The sequence below is a fragment of the Schistocerca americana genome, chromosome 1 (genome assembly GCF_021461395.2).
Source record: "Schistocerca americana isolate TAMUIC-IGC-003095 chromosome 1, iqSchAmer2.1, whole genome shotgun sequence".
Classification (NCBI taxonomy): Eukaryota; Metazoa; Arthropoda; class Insecta; order Orthoptera; family Acrididae; genus Schistocerca; species Schistocerca americana.
In genome coordinates this window covers 286,417,192-286,435,525 of record NC_060119.1, presented here as the reverse complement: position 1 = coordinate 286,435,525, position 18,334 = coordinate 286,417,192, and the positions used below count along the sequence as shown (strand labels likewise).

Here is an 18,334-nt window from a genome sequence, read left to right as displayed (position 1 = left end):
AATTCTTTAAAGAAATTTTATAGATGACATGGGCAAGCTAATTTACATTAATAATACACACTTTTGATAAATTCTGATATATTTAGATCAAACAATAATTCAACTCACATTAATTAGTAACTTCTGCTCTAATGGCGGCTAAATCTAGACAGAGACAAAAGAAGTCTACACATTCATAAATCGCTTCAACACAGCTTCCTCTCGCATTCAGCTCTACACAGAGAAGACCAAAGAATACGCTGTACATGGTTCTTTTGTACTACTGCTGACTATTAACATTTCTTTGTAATTTGACAATATTATTCTCCTCTGGCTAAATCTGTTATCGCAGATACTGACACATTTCGCAATCATATAATGAACATAGAAAAATTACTATCCTAAATACAGAGAGAATATTACTACAAAAACTATTACGATAATAACAAATGTCTTTTACACAAAATTCAATAATATTTTTTGTTCAATAATTACGGTATATAGAACTTGCTCAGAGCGGCGTATATGGTACAAATAAACTCTTATTCATTAATAGCGTGAGTTTGCCAGGGAACGTTACAGTTTGTTTACATCAGGTTTGCTGAACGGAGTAGTAATGTTCAAATGTTGGTTACAAACAGTAGCAAACATGCAATGAGTTAGAATTTGGACACCACAGCTTTGAACGTTTAATAGTGCAATGCGTCGTACTGTGGAAACTGTATGAACAGAAGTAGTGTTTAATTAAGAGCGTAATATGGAGCTAAGCGAGGAAGACATCAATGTAGAAACGCTGAGAAAACATATTCAGTTACACCTGTATGAAGTATGTTACTTAGTATACAAATTATATAGCATCATAGTGAGTCACCGAAGACACATCGATTTCTCTAAAATACGCCACTAAACACTGTAACAATTCTGCACAAAGAAATAATTACACCCGGGTTTGAAAATGAACACCAAAAGTTAGCATTCACTAAATTATTCGTTTAAAGCATTCTTTTCTTAATTCCGCATTTTAGTAGCCGAAATTCGAAAGAATCCATTTTCGTAAACGTTGGAACAGGCAAATATCGAATCATTTATTCCACACGATGTTAAGGGAGCGAAAAAAAAAAACCAAAAAAAAAAAAGAACGGAGAGATTAAGAGCAATATATTTATACACCTGTATACGCTGAGTCATGAGTCGGTCACTGAAGTCTGGTTGACAATTCTTGCATTGTTTAAACTTAGGATGTAAGAGCAACAGCTTTTATTTGTCAATTCCGAGAGTACAGGAGTTATCACGTTTACAGGTCGGAATCATACTCAGCGGCACTGAGACTTGTGTAAATATGAGCGCATCGTGCAGTCGTTTCATGCCTCTTATGCCAACGTTTTGCCCAGTATTGCTCAGTAGGCAGTACTGAATGGCAAGCTTGGGAATTACAGCAGTCTGTAACAAGCAAATGAGCTTTTGGGCTTGTGTTAACCAGTTAATCACAAATAACCAAGACTATCGAATTTAATTTTCCTGCAAAATAAAATACTAATCCACAAAACATGTTTCATTTGAAATGTAGCAATGCTAAGTAGGCGAGAAACAAAATTATTAGGTTTATGGCTCCAAGACGAACCAAAGTGGATTAAGTAGGCCTATATGGTACTGAGTTTAATCATTGGTTATTTCCTAAGAGCTCTGAAGCCTTGCACTAATAAGGAAACCATAATGTGTGCCTACATTTAATCCCATCTCTATTATGATGTAATATTCTGGGGAAACTCACCAGTATCACTCGGTACTTCTAGAGTGGTAAAGCTAACCATTATGTTTATGAATGGAAGAAAAAAAGGAGAACATTTTGCGAACACGATTTCACAGTACAAAATACTTTCTCCCAGTCGTGTATTTCTGTCAGATAATTCATTGATGTGAATTTAATTTAAAATGGCAAAGAAACTGTCAAGTTCACAAACATAATCCTTGACTGAAGAAAAACCTCGTTGTAAATTACACCAGCACTGTAACAGTGCCTGAAGGGTACACTTCATATGGGTTTGATTTTAACTGATAGATTAATCTGATTTTTATTTGGTACCGTTTGATTAAATTATGTACAGATTGTGTGCTTGTAATATAGAGGAGGTCAACTTACTTAATATCTTAAAATATTTACTCTACATTTTACAATATAGAACAACATACTAGGAGTTAGTTACATATATCATGATACAGTATTTTAAAATGATTGCAATAAATATGTACAAGTAATAACAGCATTAACCTCATTCTCATCCTATATTGTTTCTACAAACTATGTACTAAATCATGATTTATGGGATGAATAAAGATATACGAATACATACCTCCTCTACACTATAAAATTCTTTTTCCATTAGCTAAGTAATCCTTTAGAAGTGTCTCACATCTCCTTTCACATGTACTGCCCTGTGCAGTTGGGCATATGTTTTATCAATTTTACACTTGAATATCAAGGTTGTTTTTCAGCAGCTTTCAGTCTGTGATGTGTGCTTCTCAGCTAGCCTTTATTTCTTGTATCATATGAATGACCATCTACATTTATTCTAGTAATGTGTTGCTTTTCATTAATGAGATTATTATTTTGTACACAAGTTTTTGGTACCTTGATGCAAAAGACAATATTTTTAGATTATGGAAGGCAGTTATGCATGAGTCTGTTTTATTTATTTATTTTTTAAATGGCCCTAAAAGCCTTTTTTGTGCAGTACAAAAATCCATTTTGTTCTATTGCTGTTGAAGTTTTCCCAAATGGAAATTCTTTACAGTAAGTTTGAAACTTTTTCACATACTCTCAAAGAACATAGTTACCAGAAAGGATATAAAGCTCCTTAAAACACTTGTTAGTTATATTTGGGCCATTCCATGGTCACGTGTGTGACTAGACAACAAATACACTTGCAAAAGCATCACAGATAGCACAATTTACTTGCTAAAAATTTGAAGTTCTTATGTTACAGTAGTCTGCATCTTGAGTGTCGGATGAGAAGGCCTTTTCTATATAAGTAGAGATTTTATTAAAAATGTGTTCTCTGGCTGTATAAATTTCTTTGAAATAATTTTTTGTTATAAATTAAATATTCACTTTTAAAACAACAGAATAGAAATATCACTGGAATGCACAGATCACATTTAAATTTTAGTTTACATGTGTGACTGTTGTGTGTGTTTAACACACGGAGACACAGTACGTTGGTGTGAAATGGGAGAAACTAAAAGGAGTTTACTATTGAAATGAGTGTTAAAACGAATCATACATTTCAAAATATGTAGTACAATATATGGGAAAAAATGGGTTGCAAATGTGCACAACTCGCCTGCTGCTTCTTATACTTGCTGATAAATTGGACCTGTCACTCTTTCCTCTTGTTTGGAGTTTACAGATACTATAAACATCCTTTCCTCAGTAGATGTAGTTACATATTTAACCTAAGGAAAGGGTGAAATTGGTTGCACATTTTTCCAGTAGCCATCCATAAATGATGATGAAGATTTAACTTCTGCAGTTTGCAAAAAGCAGCGTTACATCTTTTAAATTCTGTTTTGCACATTTACAGAATTCATATGGTGAGTTTGCAATCTCTTGACATGAAATTAGGAGTTTATGCTTTCTTTGCGATTACTGATATATCTCCCCAATACTTGTTTCATTTAGTGGCCAAATCCGACACTCCACTGAGATCCTTGTAGTTGGGTAAAACTTGATTAGTTTCTTCCTCATAGTCCTTCACTTGTACAGAATAGTCCTCCTTTCTGCAGGTTCATGCTGCAGTTAGAGAAACAAGTACAAAATTCTCTGGATTGATGTTACTGTTTTCTTTGCTGAATGAGGCTGCTGCTTCTTATACTTGCTGATAAATTGGACCTGTCACTCTTTCCTCTTGTTTGGAGTTTACAGATACTATAAACATCCTTTCCTCAGTAGATGTAGTTACATATTTAACCTAAGGAAAGGGTGAAATTGGTTGCACATTTTTCCAGTAGCCATCCATAAATGATGATGAAGATTTAACTTCTGCAGTTTACAAAAAGCAGCGTTACATCTTTTAAATTCTGTTTTGCACATTTACAGAATTCATATGGTGAGTTTGCAATCTCTTGACATGATTTCATCATGCACCAAACATCTCTTCTCAAAATTTTTCCACTGAGCAAGGTGGTGCAGTGGTTAGCACACTGGACTCGCATTCGGGAGGACGATGGTTCAATCCCGTCTCCGGCCATCCCGATTTAGGTTTTCCGTGATTTCCCTAAATCGCTTCAGGCAAATGCCGGGATGGTTCCTTTGAAAGGGCACGGCCGATTTCCTTCCCCTTCCTTCCCTAACACGAGCTTGTGCTCCGTCTCTAATGACCTCGTTGTCGACGGGACGTTAAACACTAATATCCTCCTCCTCCTCCTCAAAATTTTTCCAACACCATCAACTTTCCATTTGCTATGAGAAGTGACAGAAAAATTCTGTCAGGAGAAATATTTAGAGTCAAACTTAAAATATGAAAAATTAGAGTGTGGAGTGATTTTTAACTGAATCTTCCGTTGGTTCTTGGTAGAACAACATTAAATGAAAAGCACTAGTTTGCTTTTGTTCTACAATATTACTTTTATTGTGTTAACCGGTTTTTGGCTTACAAGGCCATCCTCAGACATTTACTGAGTATTGTCACCAAAGAAGTTACAGTGTTTGCAAACCACATTGGAAGAGAAGTATCATGTCTAGACTGAAGCAGAAACATATGGCAATTAACATCTTAGACAGTGTGGTGGTAATGCAATGAAAAAGTAAATAAAATGAACAGTAAATAATTAACAGTGGAGTAGGCAGGAAAAACTGTACCACAAAATAGGAACAGCATGCCTAAATAACAGTTTCCATTAATAAACAAAACTAATAAAATAAAATAAAATTAGTTATTGACAAGGCTACATCAGGAGGTATAAAACATGGAGAGTGATACACAAATCAATTAAAAGAAGAAACAGGTATTAATGTAACTGCAGAATATATAAGGAACTTAAGCATAAGATAAAAAGAAATAAATAAATGCAGGAAAATGGATTCGTTTGAGGGAACATACAGTAAATGTAATCTTTAAAATGCAGTACCATCGCACTCTCAAAGATTGCATTTACTGTATGTTCCTTCAAACGCCTCCATTTTCCCCGCATTTATTTATTTCTGTTTATCTGATTGTTATTGCTTAAGTTCCTTATGTATTCTGTAGTTTCACTGATAGCTGTGTCTTCTTTTAATTGGTTTGTGTATCACTCTCCATGTTTTATACCTCCTGATGTAGCCTTGTCAAGTATTAATTTTATTTTATTTTATTAGTTTTTTTATTAATGGAAACTGTTACATAGGCATGCTGTTCCTATTTTGTGTTAAAGTTTTTCACGTCTACTCCATTGTTATTTATTTACTGTTCAATTTTTTACTTTTTCGTTGCATTACCACCACACTGTCTAAGATGTTACTTACTGTATGTTTCTGCTTCAGTCTAGATGTGTTACTTCTCTTCCAATGTTGTTTGCTAACATTGTAACTTCTTTGGTGACTATACTCAGTAAATGTCTGAGGATGGCCTTGTAAGCTGAAAACCGGTTATCATTGTGAAATGATTCTTGAACTGTGCAGAAAAGCCAGTTCCTTCATGTCTTGAGGAATGATTTTATGGAGTGTCCTGAGTGAATATTTGCTATGCAACAAACTTCACTTATAAAGGCATAATTGTGGATAATACCACAACTAACCAAACAACAGCATTGAAAATAGTAGTCTATTACTGATGCCAGTGAGCACTTTGAATTTCATCTTTGCCCACAGTGATGTAGTTTTCCACAAAATCCACCTGAACAACTGCATCATGATTTACAGATGTCCTCTTTGTATCTTCAAAGTGTTGAGACTGTTTTATTTTCGCATAACAATGAAGTTTGAATGCTGACAACGGCGCCTGTATTTTTACACAGTCAGATAGAAATCCAGTTTCTATTACAGTTGGGGGATGTCCATCAGTGTCTTTCCATTGAGGCCATTGCATTTGATTATGAATTGTTTCTTCCTCACTGATTTTGTACAAAGTTACATTTGCATCTTTCACCCCTTTCTCATATGTACTCCGAGTTAACAGGGTCACATACAAGGAGTCTCGTATTCTGCATGGAAATACTCGTGTTTCTTTTCCTATATTTTCCACCAAAAGCTGTATATTAGCATGGTATCTACATACACATGTGTTATGGAGCATGGAGGAAACAGGAAATACAAATGGTGGATGAACTCATAATGCTTGAATTTTTTGATCACATGGTCAGGATATTCCTTCACAAACATTGCACGGGCTTCAGCTGAAGCCATCATCATTGTGCATTTCTGCACCACTTCTTTCTTCCACTTTGACTAGCCTTTGTCCATTTTACCTGTTTCTGCTCTGTTAATGTCATTAAGAAGATAAATCTGTATGACATTAGCTTTTATTTCTTCATTCTGCATTTTACCTCCCTTTTTGAATTTATGAGCTAGATTCAGCTTTGTTGCAAGTTCTGGCACCTCACCAACAAACAGTTTGCCTATGACTGTTTTACGTTTCCTGGTGCTCTTTGGGAAACCTCACTTCACCTTAGCAACTGCTTTCCCTACTGATTTGCTACTGCTGTGATGGCCCTTTTGTGAAGATGAAGATGCTTTGCTGTCTTGTTGAATGATTTTATCTTTTCTCTGGGCCACTTCTGTTTAACTTTATCCTGTTCAAGCTTGAGTTTTAATTTGTTTCTATCAGTTAGAAGTGCTTGTTTTTCTTTTGTCCTAAGTAATTTAAACCTTTCACATTCTTTTGATCAATGTTCTGCATGCTTCACAGGATCCTAAGTTTTTGTATAAACTCATACTTCACAAGATCCTGTTGAAGTTTTTCTGTAAACATGTGATCTCTCAGCAGAGGACATTTTTAAACCAAGGAATACTTTAGACATGTAGGAAGCAATGTGAGGCATTTTGGAAAACCCTGACACTTCTGTGGGGCTAAGGTGTTTGGAGGAAAGGTTTATGACTGTATTTCAAATCTGTCTAGATTCTGGACTCTGTATGGGGGTGGGGGGAGGGGGGGGGGAGATTTGAGCTAAATGCAGTAGTTCCATGAGGCATGGTTTGTCAGCTATAGGGGGGGGGGCAGGTTTGGGTGTTGTTATAGAGGTGGTGGATAACGGTACTCCATGGTGGGAGTAGGATGCGAACAGGTTGGAGAGTCGTCTGAGGTGCTCCTCCCATGTTCAATTCCTACTCCCGACGCGGACTACCACCTTTTGCCCCATTCCCCAATTCAGTCATGCAGGACTTGTTCAAACCTTCTCTCCTTCTCCCAGTCCATACAGTGGAAAAACTTTATCACTACTGACCGTACCAATTAGACTCAACCAAAGACCAATGTTGAACCCTGCCTGACTTAATTCACACCTCCATCCAACTGTGATCCACCCCCACTGTCCCCACATCACCCTTGCTAATTTTCCAGAATTTCTTAACCTCAAACCTTGCCTCACTATCATTCCCTAAATCCCTCCACATACAAACTAACCATACATCTATGGAAAGAATGACAATCCACCACTGAAAAACTGATGCCAACCTTATAACTCTACTTGCTGACAAACATTCCACCACTATTGTTTTGAACCACAATGATTATCTGGTGGAAGGACTCCGCCAACTGTCAGATTGATCCACCTACAAATCCTGCCACAGCGACCCCATGCCAGAAATCCAACAGGTTATTCAGTTGCTCCTAAAATCCTTAGGCCCATCCCAGAACCACTCCCCATAGTCTATGTCTCTCCTTACCCCAACCTCTCCCCACACTCCTTCCTCCAACATGCTTCCAAAAGTTCATAACCTGACCACCCAGGACACCCCATTGTGGCTGGTTGCTGTGCCCCCACTGAGAGAATATCTTCTGTTGCAGTCCCAACACCTTCAACCTATTACCCGCAACCTTTTTTTTTGAGCAATGTTTTCTGTGTGGTTTGTTGCGTGGCCCACCACAAATTCCTCTCCAGTGCCAACCTCTTCATCTCAGAGTAGCACTTGCAGCCTATGTTCTCAATTATTTGCTGGATGTATTCCAATCTCTGTCTTCCTCTATAGTTTTTGCCCTCTTCAGATCCCACTAGTAGCATGGAAGTCATTCTCTGATGTAATAACAGATATCTCGTCATCCTGTCCCTTCTTCTTGTCAGTGTTTTCTACGTATTACTTTCCTTCCTGATTCTGCGCAGAATCTCCTCATTGCTAACCCTATCAGTCCACCTAATTTTCAACATTCGTCTGTAGCACCACATCTCAAATGCTTTGATTCTCTTCTGTTTCTGTTTTCCCACAGTCCATGTTTCATTACTGTACAATGCTGTGCTCCAAATGTACATTCTCAGAAATATCGTCCTCAAATCAAGGCCTATGTTTGATACTAGTAGGCTTCTCTTGGCCAGGAAAGCCCTTTTCGTCAGTGCTGGTTGGCTTTTGATGTCCTCCTTGCTCCATCGTCATTTGTTATTTTGCTGTCTAGGTTGTAGAATTCCTTAACTTCATCTACTTCATCACTATCAATCCCGGTGTCAAGTTTCTCTCTGTTCTCACTTCTGCTGCTTCTCATTGCTTTTGTCTTTCTTCGATTTACTGTCAGTCCATATTATGTACTCATTAGACTGTTCATTCTGTTCAGCAGATTGTGTAATTCTTCTTCACTTTCACTCAGGATAGCGATGTCATCAGCGAATCGTATCATTGTTATTCTTTCACTGTGAATTTTAATTCCACTCCCGAATCCTTAATTATTTCCATCAATGCTTCTTCGGTGTACAGAATGAACAATGGGGCGAAAGACTACATCCATGTCATACACCATTTTTAATCCAAGCACTTTGTTCTTGGTCATCCACTCTTATTATTATTCCCTCTTGGCTGTTTTACATATTGTATATTACCCATCTCTCTCTGTAGCTTATCCCTATTTTTCTCAGAATTTCCAACATCTTTCACCATTTTACATTGTCAAACACTTTTTGCAGTTTGACAAATCCTATGAATTTGTCTTGATTTTACTTTAGTCTTGCTTCCATTATCAACTGCAACATCAGAATTACCTCTATGGTACCTTTACCTTTTCTAAAGCCAAACTGATCGTCATCTAAAACATCCTCAATTTTCTTTTCCATTCTTCTGTATATTATTCTTGTCAGCAACTTGGATTCATGAGCTGTTATGCTGATTGTGTGATTTGTCACACTTGTCAGCTCTTGTAGTCCTCAGAATTGTGTGGATGATATTTTTCTGGAAGTCAGATGGTATTTCCCCCGACACACGAATTCTGCACACCAACGTGAATAGTCATTTTGTTGCTACTTCCCTCAATGATTTTAGAAATTATGATGGAATGTTACCTATTCCTTCTGCCTTATTTTATTTCATGTCCTCTGAAGCTCTCTTAAATTCTGATTCCTGTCTCTTCTAAATCGACACCTCTTTCTTCTTCTTCTATCATATCAGTCAAACCTGCCTCATAGAGGTCTTCAATGCATTCATTCCACCTCTCCGTCCTCGTCTCTGCATTTAACAGGTAGAATTCCTGTTACACTCTTAATGTTACCACCCTGGCTTTTAATTTCACCGAACATTATTTTGACTTTCCTATATGTTGAGTTGGAAAACTGAGGAGCTACTTGATTGAGACTTGGAAGCTGACATATGGCTGGAAGAGCAGTATGTTGGCCACGTGCCCCTCCTTATCCACATCCAGTGATGCCTATGGGCTGTAGATGACACAGAAGCTGGTCGGTACCATTGGGCCTTCATGGCCTGTTCCAGAGAAGTTTAGTTTAGTATATGCTGAGTCAGTCTTTCTGACAATCTTTTCCTTTTTGATTTCTTCACATTTTTCATGTAGCCATTTCATCTTAGCTTCCGTGCACTTCCTGTTATTTCATTCCTAAGCGACTTGTACTTCTGTATTCCTGAATTTCCCTGACCATTTTTGTATTTTCTTCTTCCATCGATCGACTTAAGTATTTCTTCTACTACCCATGGTTTCTTTGCAGTTACATTCTTTGTACCTATGTTTTTCTTTCCAGCTTCTATGATTGTACTTTTCAGAGATTCCCATTCCTCTTCAACTGTACTGCCTACTGAACTATTTCTCATTGCTGTATCTATAGCCTTAGAGAATTTCAAAAGTATCTCGTCATTCCTTAGCACTTCCGTATCTCACATCTTTGCATATTGATTCTTCCTGACTAATCTCTTATACTTCAGCCTACTCTTCATCACTATTGCATTGTGATCAGAGTCTATATCTGCTCCTGGGTACGCCTTACAATCTAGTATCTGATTTCGGAAGTAATGTCTGACGATGATGTAATATAACTGAAATCTGTCCATATTATGTGGCCTTTTCCAAATATGCCTTTTCCTCTTGTAATTCTTGAACAGAGGATTCACTATCACTAACTGAAATTTATTACTGAACTCAATTAGACCTTCTCTCTCATTACTTGTTCCAAGCCCATCTTGTCCTGTAACCTTTTCTTCTATTCCTTCCCCTACAATTGAATCCCAGTCCTCCATGACTATTAGATTTTCATCTCCGTTTATGTACTGTATTACCCTTTCAGTATCCTCATATACTTCATCTTCGACTTGCGAAGTCGACATGTATACCTGAACTATCATTGTCAATTTTGGTTTGGTGTTGATTCTGAAAAGAACAACTCTACCATGGAACTGTTCACATAACACACTCTCTGCACTACTTTCCTACTGATAATGAATCCTCCTCCAGTTATACCATTTTCTGCTGCTGTTGGTGTTATCCTGTACTCATCTGGCCAGAAATCCTTCTTCTTTCCTTTCCTTTCCTTTTCACTTCACTGACCTCTACTATCTCTAGACTGAGCCTTCGTATTCCCCTTTTCAGATTTTTTTAGCTTCCCTACAACATTCAAGCTTCTAACATTCCATGCCCCAATTCATAGATCATTATCCTTTTGTTGGGTATTCAGTCTTTTTTTTTTTCAGTCACCTTCTCTTTCGCAGTCTCCTCCCGACGATCTGAATGGGGGATTATTTCAGCATTTCAGCATCTTTTGCCAATGGAGAGTTCATCATGATTTTTTTCCAATTATAGGTGACATGTCCCCCCCATGAACCATGGACCTTGCCGTTGGTGTGGAGGCTTGCGTGCCTCAGCGATACAGAGGGGTATCTGTTGAGAGGCCAGACAAATGTGTGGTTCCTGAAGAGGGGCAGCAGCCCTTTCAGTAGTTGCAGGGGCAACAGTCTGGATGATTGACTGATCTGACCTTGTAACACTAACCAAAACGGCCTTGCTGTTGTGGTACTGCGAACGGCTGAAAGCAAGGGGAAACTACAGCCATAATTTTTCCCGAGGGCATGCAGTTTGCTGTATGATTAAATGATGATGGCATCGTCTTGGGTAAAATATTCCGGAGGTAAAATAGTCCCCCATTCGGATCTCCGGGCTGGGACTACTCAAGAGGACGTCGTTTTCAGGAGAAAGAAAACTGGCATTCTACGGATCGGAGTGTGGAATGTCAGATCCCTTAATCAGGCAGCTAGGTTAGAAAATTTAAAAAGGGATATGGATAGATTAAAGTTGGATATAGTGGGAATTAGTGAAGTTCGGTGGCAGGAGGAACGAGACTTCTGGTCAGGTGAATACAGGGTTATAAATACAAAATCAAATAGGGGTAATGCAGGAGTAGGTTTAATAATGAATTAAAAAAATAGGAGTGTGGGTAAGCTACTACAAACAGCATTGTGAACGCATTATTGTGGCCAAGATAGACACGAAGCCCACACCTACTATATGCCAACTAGCTCTGCAGATGACTAAGAAATTGATGAAATATATGATGAGATAAAAGAAATTATTCAGATAGTGAAGGGAGACGAAAATTTAATAGTCATGGGTGACTGGAATTCGATAGTAGGAAAAGGGAGAGAAGGAAACATAGTAGGTGAATATGGATTGGGGGTAAGAAATGAAAGAGGAAGCCGCCTTGTAGAATTTTGCACAGAGCATAACTTAATCATAGCTAACACTTGGTTTAAGAATCATGAAAGAAGGTTGTATACATGGAAAGAAGCCTGGAGATACTAGAAGGTATCAGATATAGTGTATAATGGTAAGACAGAGATTTAGGAACCAGGTTTTAAATTGTAAGACATTTCCAGGGTCAGATGCAGACTCTGACCACAATCTATTGGTTATAAACTGTAGATTAAAACTGAAGAAACTGCAAAAAGGTGGGAATTTAAGGAGATGGGACCTGGATAAACTGACTAAAGCAGAGGTTGTACAGGGTTTCAGGGATAGCGTAAGGGAACAATTGACAGGAGTGGGGGAAAGAAATACAGTAGAAGAAGAATGGGTAGCTTTGAGGGATGAAGTTGTGAATGCTGCAGAGGATCAAGTGGGTAAAAAGACGAGGGCTAGTAGAAATCCTTGGGTAACAGAAGAAATATTGAATTTAATTGATGAAAGGGGAAAATATAAAAATGTAGTAAATGAAGCAGGCAAAAAGGAATACAAACGTCTCAAAAATGAGATCGACAGGAAGTGCAAAATGGCTAAGCAGGGATGGCTAGAGGACAAATGTAAGGATGTAGAGGCTTATTTCACTTGGGGTAAGATAGATACTGCCTACAGGAAAATTAAAGAGACCTTTAGAGAATAGAGAACCACTTGTATGAATATCAAGAGCTCAGATGGAAACCCAGTTCTAAGCAAAGAAGGGAAAGCAGAAAGTTGGAAGGACTATATAGAGGGTCTATACAAGGGCAATGTACTTGAGAACAATATTATGGAAATGGAAGAGGACGTAGATGAAGATGAAATGGGAGATATGATACTGCGTGAAGAGTTTGACAGAGCACTGAAAGACCTGAGTCGAAACAAGGCCCCCGGAGTAGACAACATTTCATTAGAACTACTGACAGCCTTGGGAGAGCCAGTCCTGACAAAACTCTACCATCTGGTGAGCAAGATGTATGAGACAGGCGAAATACCCTCAGACTTCAAGAAGAATGTAATAATTCCAATCCCAAAGAAAGCAGGTGTTGACAGATGTGAAAATTACTGAACTATCAGTTTAATAAGTCACAGCTGCAAAATACTAACATGAATTCTTTACAGACGAATGGAAAACTGGTAGAAACTGACCTCAGGGAAGAGCAGTTTGGATTCCGTAGAAATATTGGAACACATGAGGCAATACTGGCCCAACGACTTACCTTAGAAGAAAGATTAAGGAAAGACAAACTTATGTTTCTAGCGTTTGTAGACTTAGAGAAAGCTTTTGACAATGTTGAGTGGAATATTCTCAAATTCTAAAGGTGGCAGGGGTAAAATACAGGGAGCGAAAGGCTATTTACAATTTGTACAGAAACCAGATGGCAATAATAAAGAGTTGAGGGGCATGAAAGGGAAGCAGTGGTTGGGAAGGAAGTGAGACAGTGTTGTAGCCTCTCCCCGATGTTATTCAATCTGAATATTGAGCAAGCATTAAAGGAAACAAAAGAAAAATTCGGAGTAGATATTAAAATCCATGGAGAAGAAATAAAAACTTTGAGGTTCGCCGATGACATCGTAATCCTGTCACAGACAGCAAAGGACTTGGAAGAGCAGTTGAACAGAATGGACAGTGTCTTGAAAGGAGGATATAAGATGAACATCAACAAAAACAAAACAAGGATAATGGAATGTAGTCGAATTGAGTCAGGTGATGCTGAGGGAATTAGATTAGGAAATGAGACACTTAAAGTAGTAAAGGAATTTTGCTATTTGGGAAGCAAAATAAATGATGATGGTCCAAGTAGAGAGGATATAAAATGTAGACTGTCAATGGCAAGGAAAGCATTTCTGAAGAAGAGAAATTTGTTAACATTGAGTATAGATTTAAGTGTCAGGAATTCGTTTCTGAAAGTATTTGTATGGAGTGTAGCCAAGTATGTAAGTGAAACATGGCCGATAAATAGTTTGGACAAGAAGAGAATAGAAGCTTTTGAAATGTGGTGCTACAGAAGAATGCTGAAAATTAGATGGGTAGATCACATAACTAATGAGGAGGTACGGAATAGAATTGGGGAGAAGAGGAGTGTGTGGCATAAAGTGACTAGAAGGAGGGATCGGTTGGTAGGACATGTTCTGAGGCATCAAGGGATCACTAATTTAGTATTGGAGGACAGTGTGGAGGGTAAAAATCATAGAGGGAGACCGAGAGATGAATACACTAAGCAGATTCAGAAGGATGTAGATTGCACTAGGTACTGGGAAATCAAGAAGCTTGCACAGGATAGAGTAGCATGGAGAGCTGCATCAAACCAGTCTCAGAACTGAAGACCACAACAACAACAATAACAACAGGTGACATGTCCTGTGGATACACATTATGTCTCATTAATGTAGTGGTTTCCATTGCTTCTTCATCCTCTTGCTGGTGACCATTGCTGATTATTACACAATCTACCATCCTATATAAAAGGTACCATCCATTTCCTCCATTGACTCTCCACAGGTGCTGTTCCTTTAATACGTGATACCCTGTTTGTTACTGCTGATGCAGCCTCCCTTTGCACTCACATCCCTAATGGCCATGGCCTTATAGCTATTGAACACTACCTGTCCCAACACCTGACAGATTCCAAACCTACAACCTTCTTCCTAATCATCACCTACAATTATTTCTCCTTTGAAGGCATTACCTACAAACAAATCCAGGGCACAGCTATGGGCACTTGCGTCCCACCATCCTGTGCCAACCTAATCTTGAGCCATCAGGAGGAATCCTTCCTAAATGCTCAGAATCCAAACCCCTCACCTGGTTCAGATTCATTGATGCCCATCTTCGTGGTCTGTATCGAGTGTGAGGACACCCTATCCACATTCCTCCAGAACTTCAACACCTCCCCCATTCGCTTCACCTGGCCCTACTCAACCTAGCAAGCCACCTCCCTCAATCTTGACCTCCACCCCAAAGATGGGTGCATCAGTATGTCCATCCATATCAAACCTACCATCCACCAGCAGTACCTCCACTTCAACAGCTGCCACTCACTCCATACCAAGAAGTCCCTTCCATACTGCCTAGCCACCCATGGCCGTCACATCTGTAGTGATGAGTGTTCCCTCTCGAAATATGCCGAGGGCCTCACTGATGCCTCCACAGACCATAATTAAACTCCCAACCTTGAACAAATACAAACCTTCTGTTTCTTATTTCTCCAGTCAATCACCACCTCCATAAGTCCCACCGTCTGACTACAGAAGAGCATTCCCCTCATGACTCTGTACCATCCAGGACTGGAGCAACTGAATAATGTTCTCTGCCAGGGTTTCGATTCCTCTCATCGTGCCCTGAAATGAGGAATGTCCTTCCCAGTATCATTCCCACCTCTCCCGCAGTGGTATTCCACCACCCACTGAACCTGCACAATACCCTCATCCATTCCTACACAACTCCTGCTCCCGACCCCTTGCCTCATGGATCACATCCCTGTAACAGTCCTAGATGCAAGACCTGTCCCATACATCCTCTAACTGCCACCTACCCCAGTCCGGTCACAGGCATCACCTATCCCATCAAAGGCAGGGCTACCTGCGAAACCAGCAATGTGATCTACAAGCCAAGCTACAATGACTCTGCTGTATTCTAGATGGGCATGACAACCAACAAGCTTTCTATCTGCATGAATGACAAACGACAACTGTGGCCAAGAAACAGCTGGAGCACCCCATTGCTTAGCATGCTGCCAAACACTGCATTCTTCCTTTCAGTGACTGCTTCACAGCCTGTGCCACATGGGTCCTTCCCACCAACACCAGATTTTCTGAAATGTGTAGGTGGGAACTCTCCCTGCAGTATATCCTATATTCCCGTAAACCACCTGGTGTCGGCCTTTGTTCGTCTTTGTCCCTGCTCTCTAACCCTTTCCTTGTTCACATTACACCAACACACCCACAGTCTTTTTATGTCTCTCCTTTTCCACTAATCCTCCCCTGCCCTCTTTTTGACCTCCCGACTGCACCTAGCTGCCCTATCCTTTCTCCACCTCATCCCTGTATCTCCCACAAGCAGCACTTTACCGTCCCCCATCCGTACCCTGCAGTCCCTCCCCCTCCCTGCCCCAGTCTCCTCCTTACTCCCACCACCCGGTTGTATCTCGCATCAAGCGCTGCTGCTTGCAGTGTGGCCTCAGCAGCCAGAGACTGCATTCATGTGTGCGTGAGTTGCATATGTGTGAACATGTATGTGTGTATGTTCTATCTCTGAAGAAGGCCTTGTTGACTGAAAGCTCATTTTCTGACAGTTTTTTTGTTGTACATATCTGCGAGTCAGCATCTCTGCCATATTGAGTACCAAATATCTTTTCAAAATATTGTTCACTCTGTCCTAGGTTTTCCATTGCTGTGACTTTTAGTTATAATAGATGTTTAGTTCATGTGGCAATAGAAGGAATTATTTATGCAAATGGTGGGAACCCTAAATTTTACATGTTCAGTATCTATAGCAATTAGTGCTACTGTAGGTAAAGAGGACTAACAAATAAATATGAAAATACTGTAACTTCGAAATTGCACCTCTCTGTGAAGGTAGTCATAGCTAATTGACCATTATGAGAGGCCTCATTACTGTTTGCTTCCTCTTCCAGTCCTTTCCAGCAATGTAATTTATAACTGTTACTGCATAGTATATTGCAGAGGGTACCTGGTACCACTATGTTAATTTCCTTTCCTGTTCCACTTCCAAATATAATGAGGGGAAAAATGACTGTCTATATGCCTCTGTTCAAGCCCTAATTTCTCGTATTATATCTTCATGGCCCGTAAGCGAAATGTACGTTGGCAGGAGTAGACTTGTTCTGCAGTCAGCTTAAAATGCCGGTTCTCTTAAATTTTCCCAATAGTGTTTCATGAAAAGAATGTTGTCTTTCTTCCACAGATTCCCATTTGAGTTCGCAAAGCACATCCATAGTATTTGCGTGTTGACTGAACCTACTGTTAACAAATCTAGCAGCCTGCCTGTGAATTGCTTCAATGTCTTCCTTTAACCCAATCTGTTAGGGATCCCAAACACACAAGCAATATTCAAGAATGGGCCACGCCGGTGTTCTATACACAGTCTTCTTTACAAATGCACTGCACTTCCCAAAAATTCTCCCCGTAAAGTGAAGTAGACCATTTGCCTTCCATATTACTGTATTTATGAGAGTGAATTTTATGACTTTGATCACACCTCGTGGTCTAAACCAAATAGACCTTCTGTGTAGAATTAGAAAAATTCACACTGAACATTAGGTCTACATGACTCAAGAGTTTTGTGTTCATTGTCTTTTATATTACTAAACGTTTTCCCAAATATTTGTACCAAGTTGTATATTCCTACATTTCATGCTGAGAAGTTGTGGTGTCTACTAATTTGAATATGAAACAAGCACTCCCCTTAAATAGTAAAGAACATATCAAAATGTGAATTATGTAAAATTGTGCACAAGGAGGTATGTGAATTTGCTGCATCATTTTCATAAACTGGAATAAATTTTTTAATACTTTATATTGTAAGCTAAGGTCCCATGTTACAACAAAACACACTGGGATACACTGAGAAAACAGGAATGAATACTCCTCCTGCCAACAGAAAGAGTAAAATTCGGATACTGTATTGTTAATCCTAAGCTACCTTCAAAACAAATAAAAAAAGTAAATTGTCGTTAACTGTTGACCGAATAGTTTGAAAAAGAGCAAAGTATTATTCTATGGAAATGTCAAGTTTTATTTAATTTTGCTCTAAGCTCAATGTGCATTTCAGCTAACATTTATTTAGCACATTAGTTAGTAAACTGCCAGCCCAGGACACCAGCAGTTTGTTTCCAGTAATTGTCACTTTACAACACATTGGGTGTTGTCCAAAGATCCATTCTTAGTTGCTGTTGATATTGTTTCCTGGTGATAGACTAAAGTAAATATTTGGCATAATAAGGGAATTTAATCTCAATCTTAGGTGAAGTTCACTTCTGTCTTCAGTAAGCCATTGTTGTACTTGAGATTTTTATATCTTCTCAAAGGAAAAAGATAGACCATTGTAATGCCTCACAATTTCATGGATGAATGTGTTGCTAAATTGTGCTGTGTGAGTAGCGCCACTTGAGCAGTCTCAGCTGTGGCTGGCTTCACTTGTTGATTTAGTCTGTATTGTTGTCTATGTTCTGAGAGCCTGGTTTTTGGTCTTTTCATCAATAATGTTTCCACAGATCCAATGGAAGTAATAT

The 18,334-nt window shown here is 38.9% G+C and overlaps 1 protein-coding gene across 1 annotated transcript in view; it reads left to right on the top strand.

Annotated features, from left to right (window-relative positions):
• Positions 1 to 554: 554 nt before the first annotated feature.
• Positions 555 to 18,334, top strand: part of LOC124594477 (centrosomal protein of 76 kDa-like) — a 131,218-nt gene continuing 113,438 nt past the window's right edge. Inside the window, exon 1 of the mRNA XM_047132856.1 lies at positions 555 to 805. Coding sequence (XP_046988812.1) covers positions 737 to 805 — 69 coding nt within the window. The 5' untranslated portion in view covers positions 555 to 736. The remainder of the gene's footprint in view (positions 806 to 18,334) is intronic.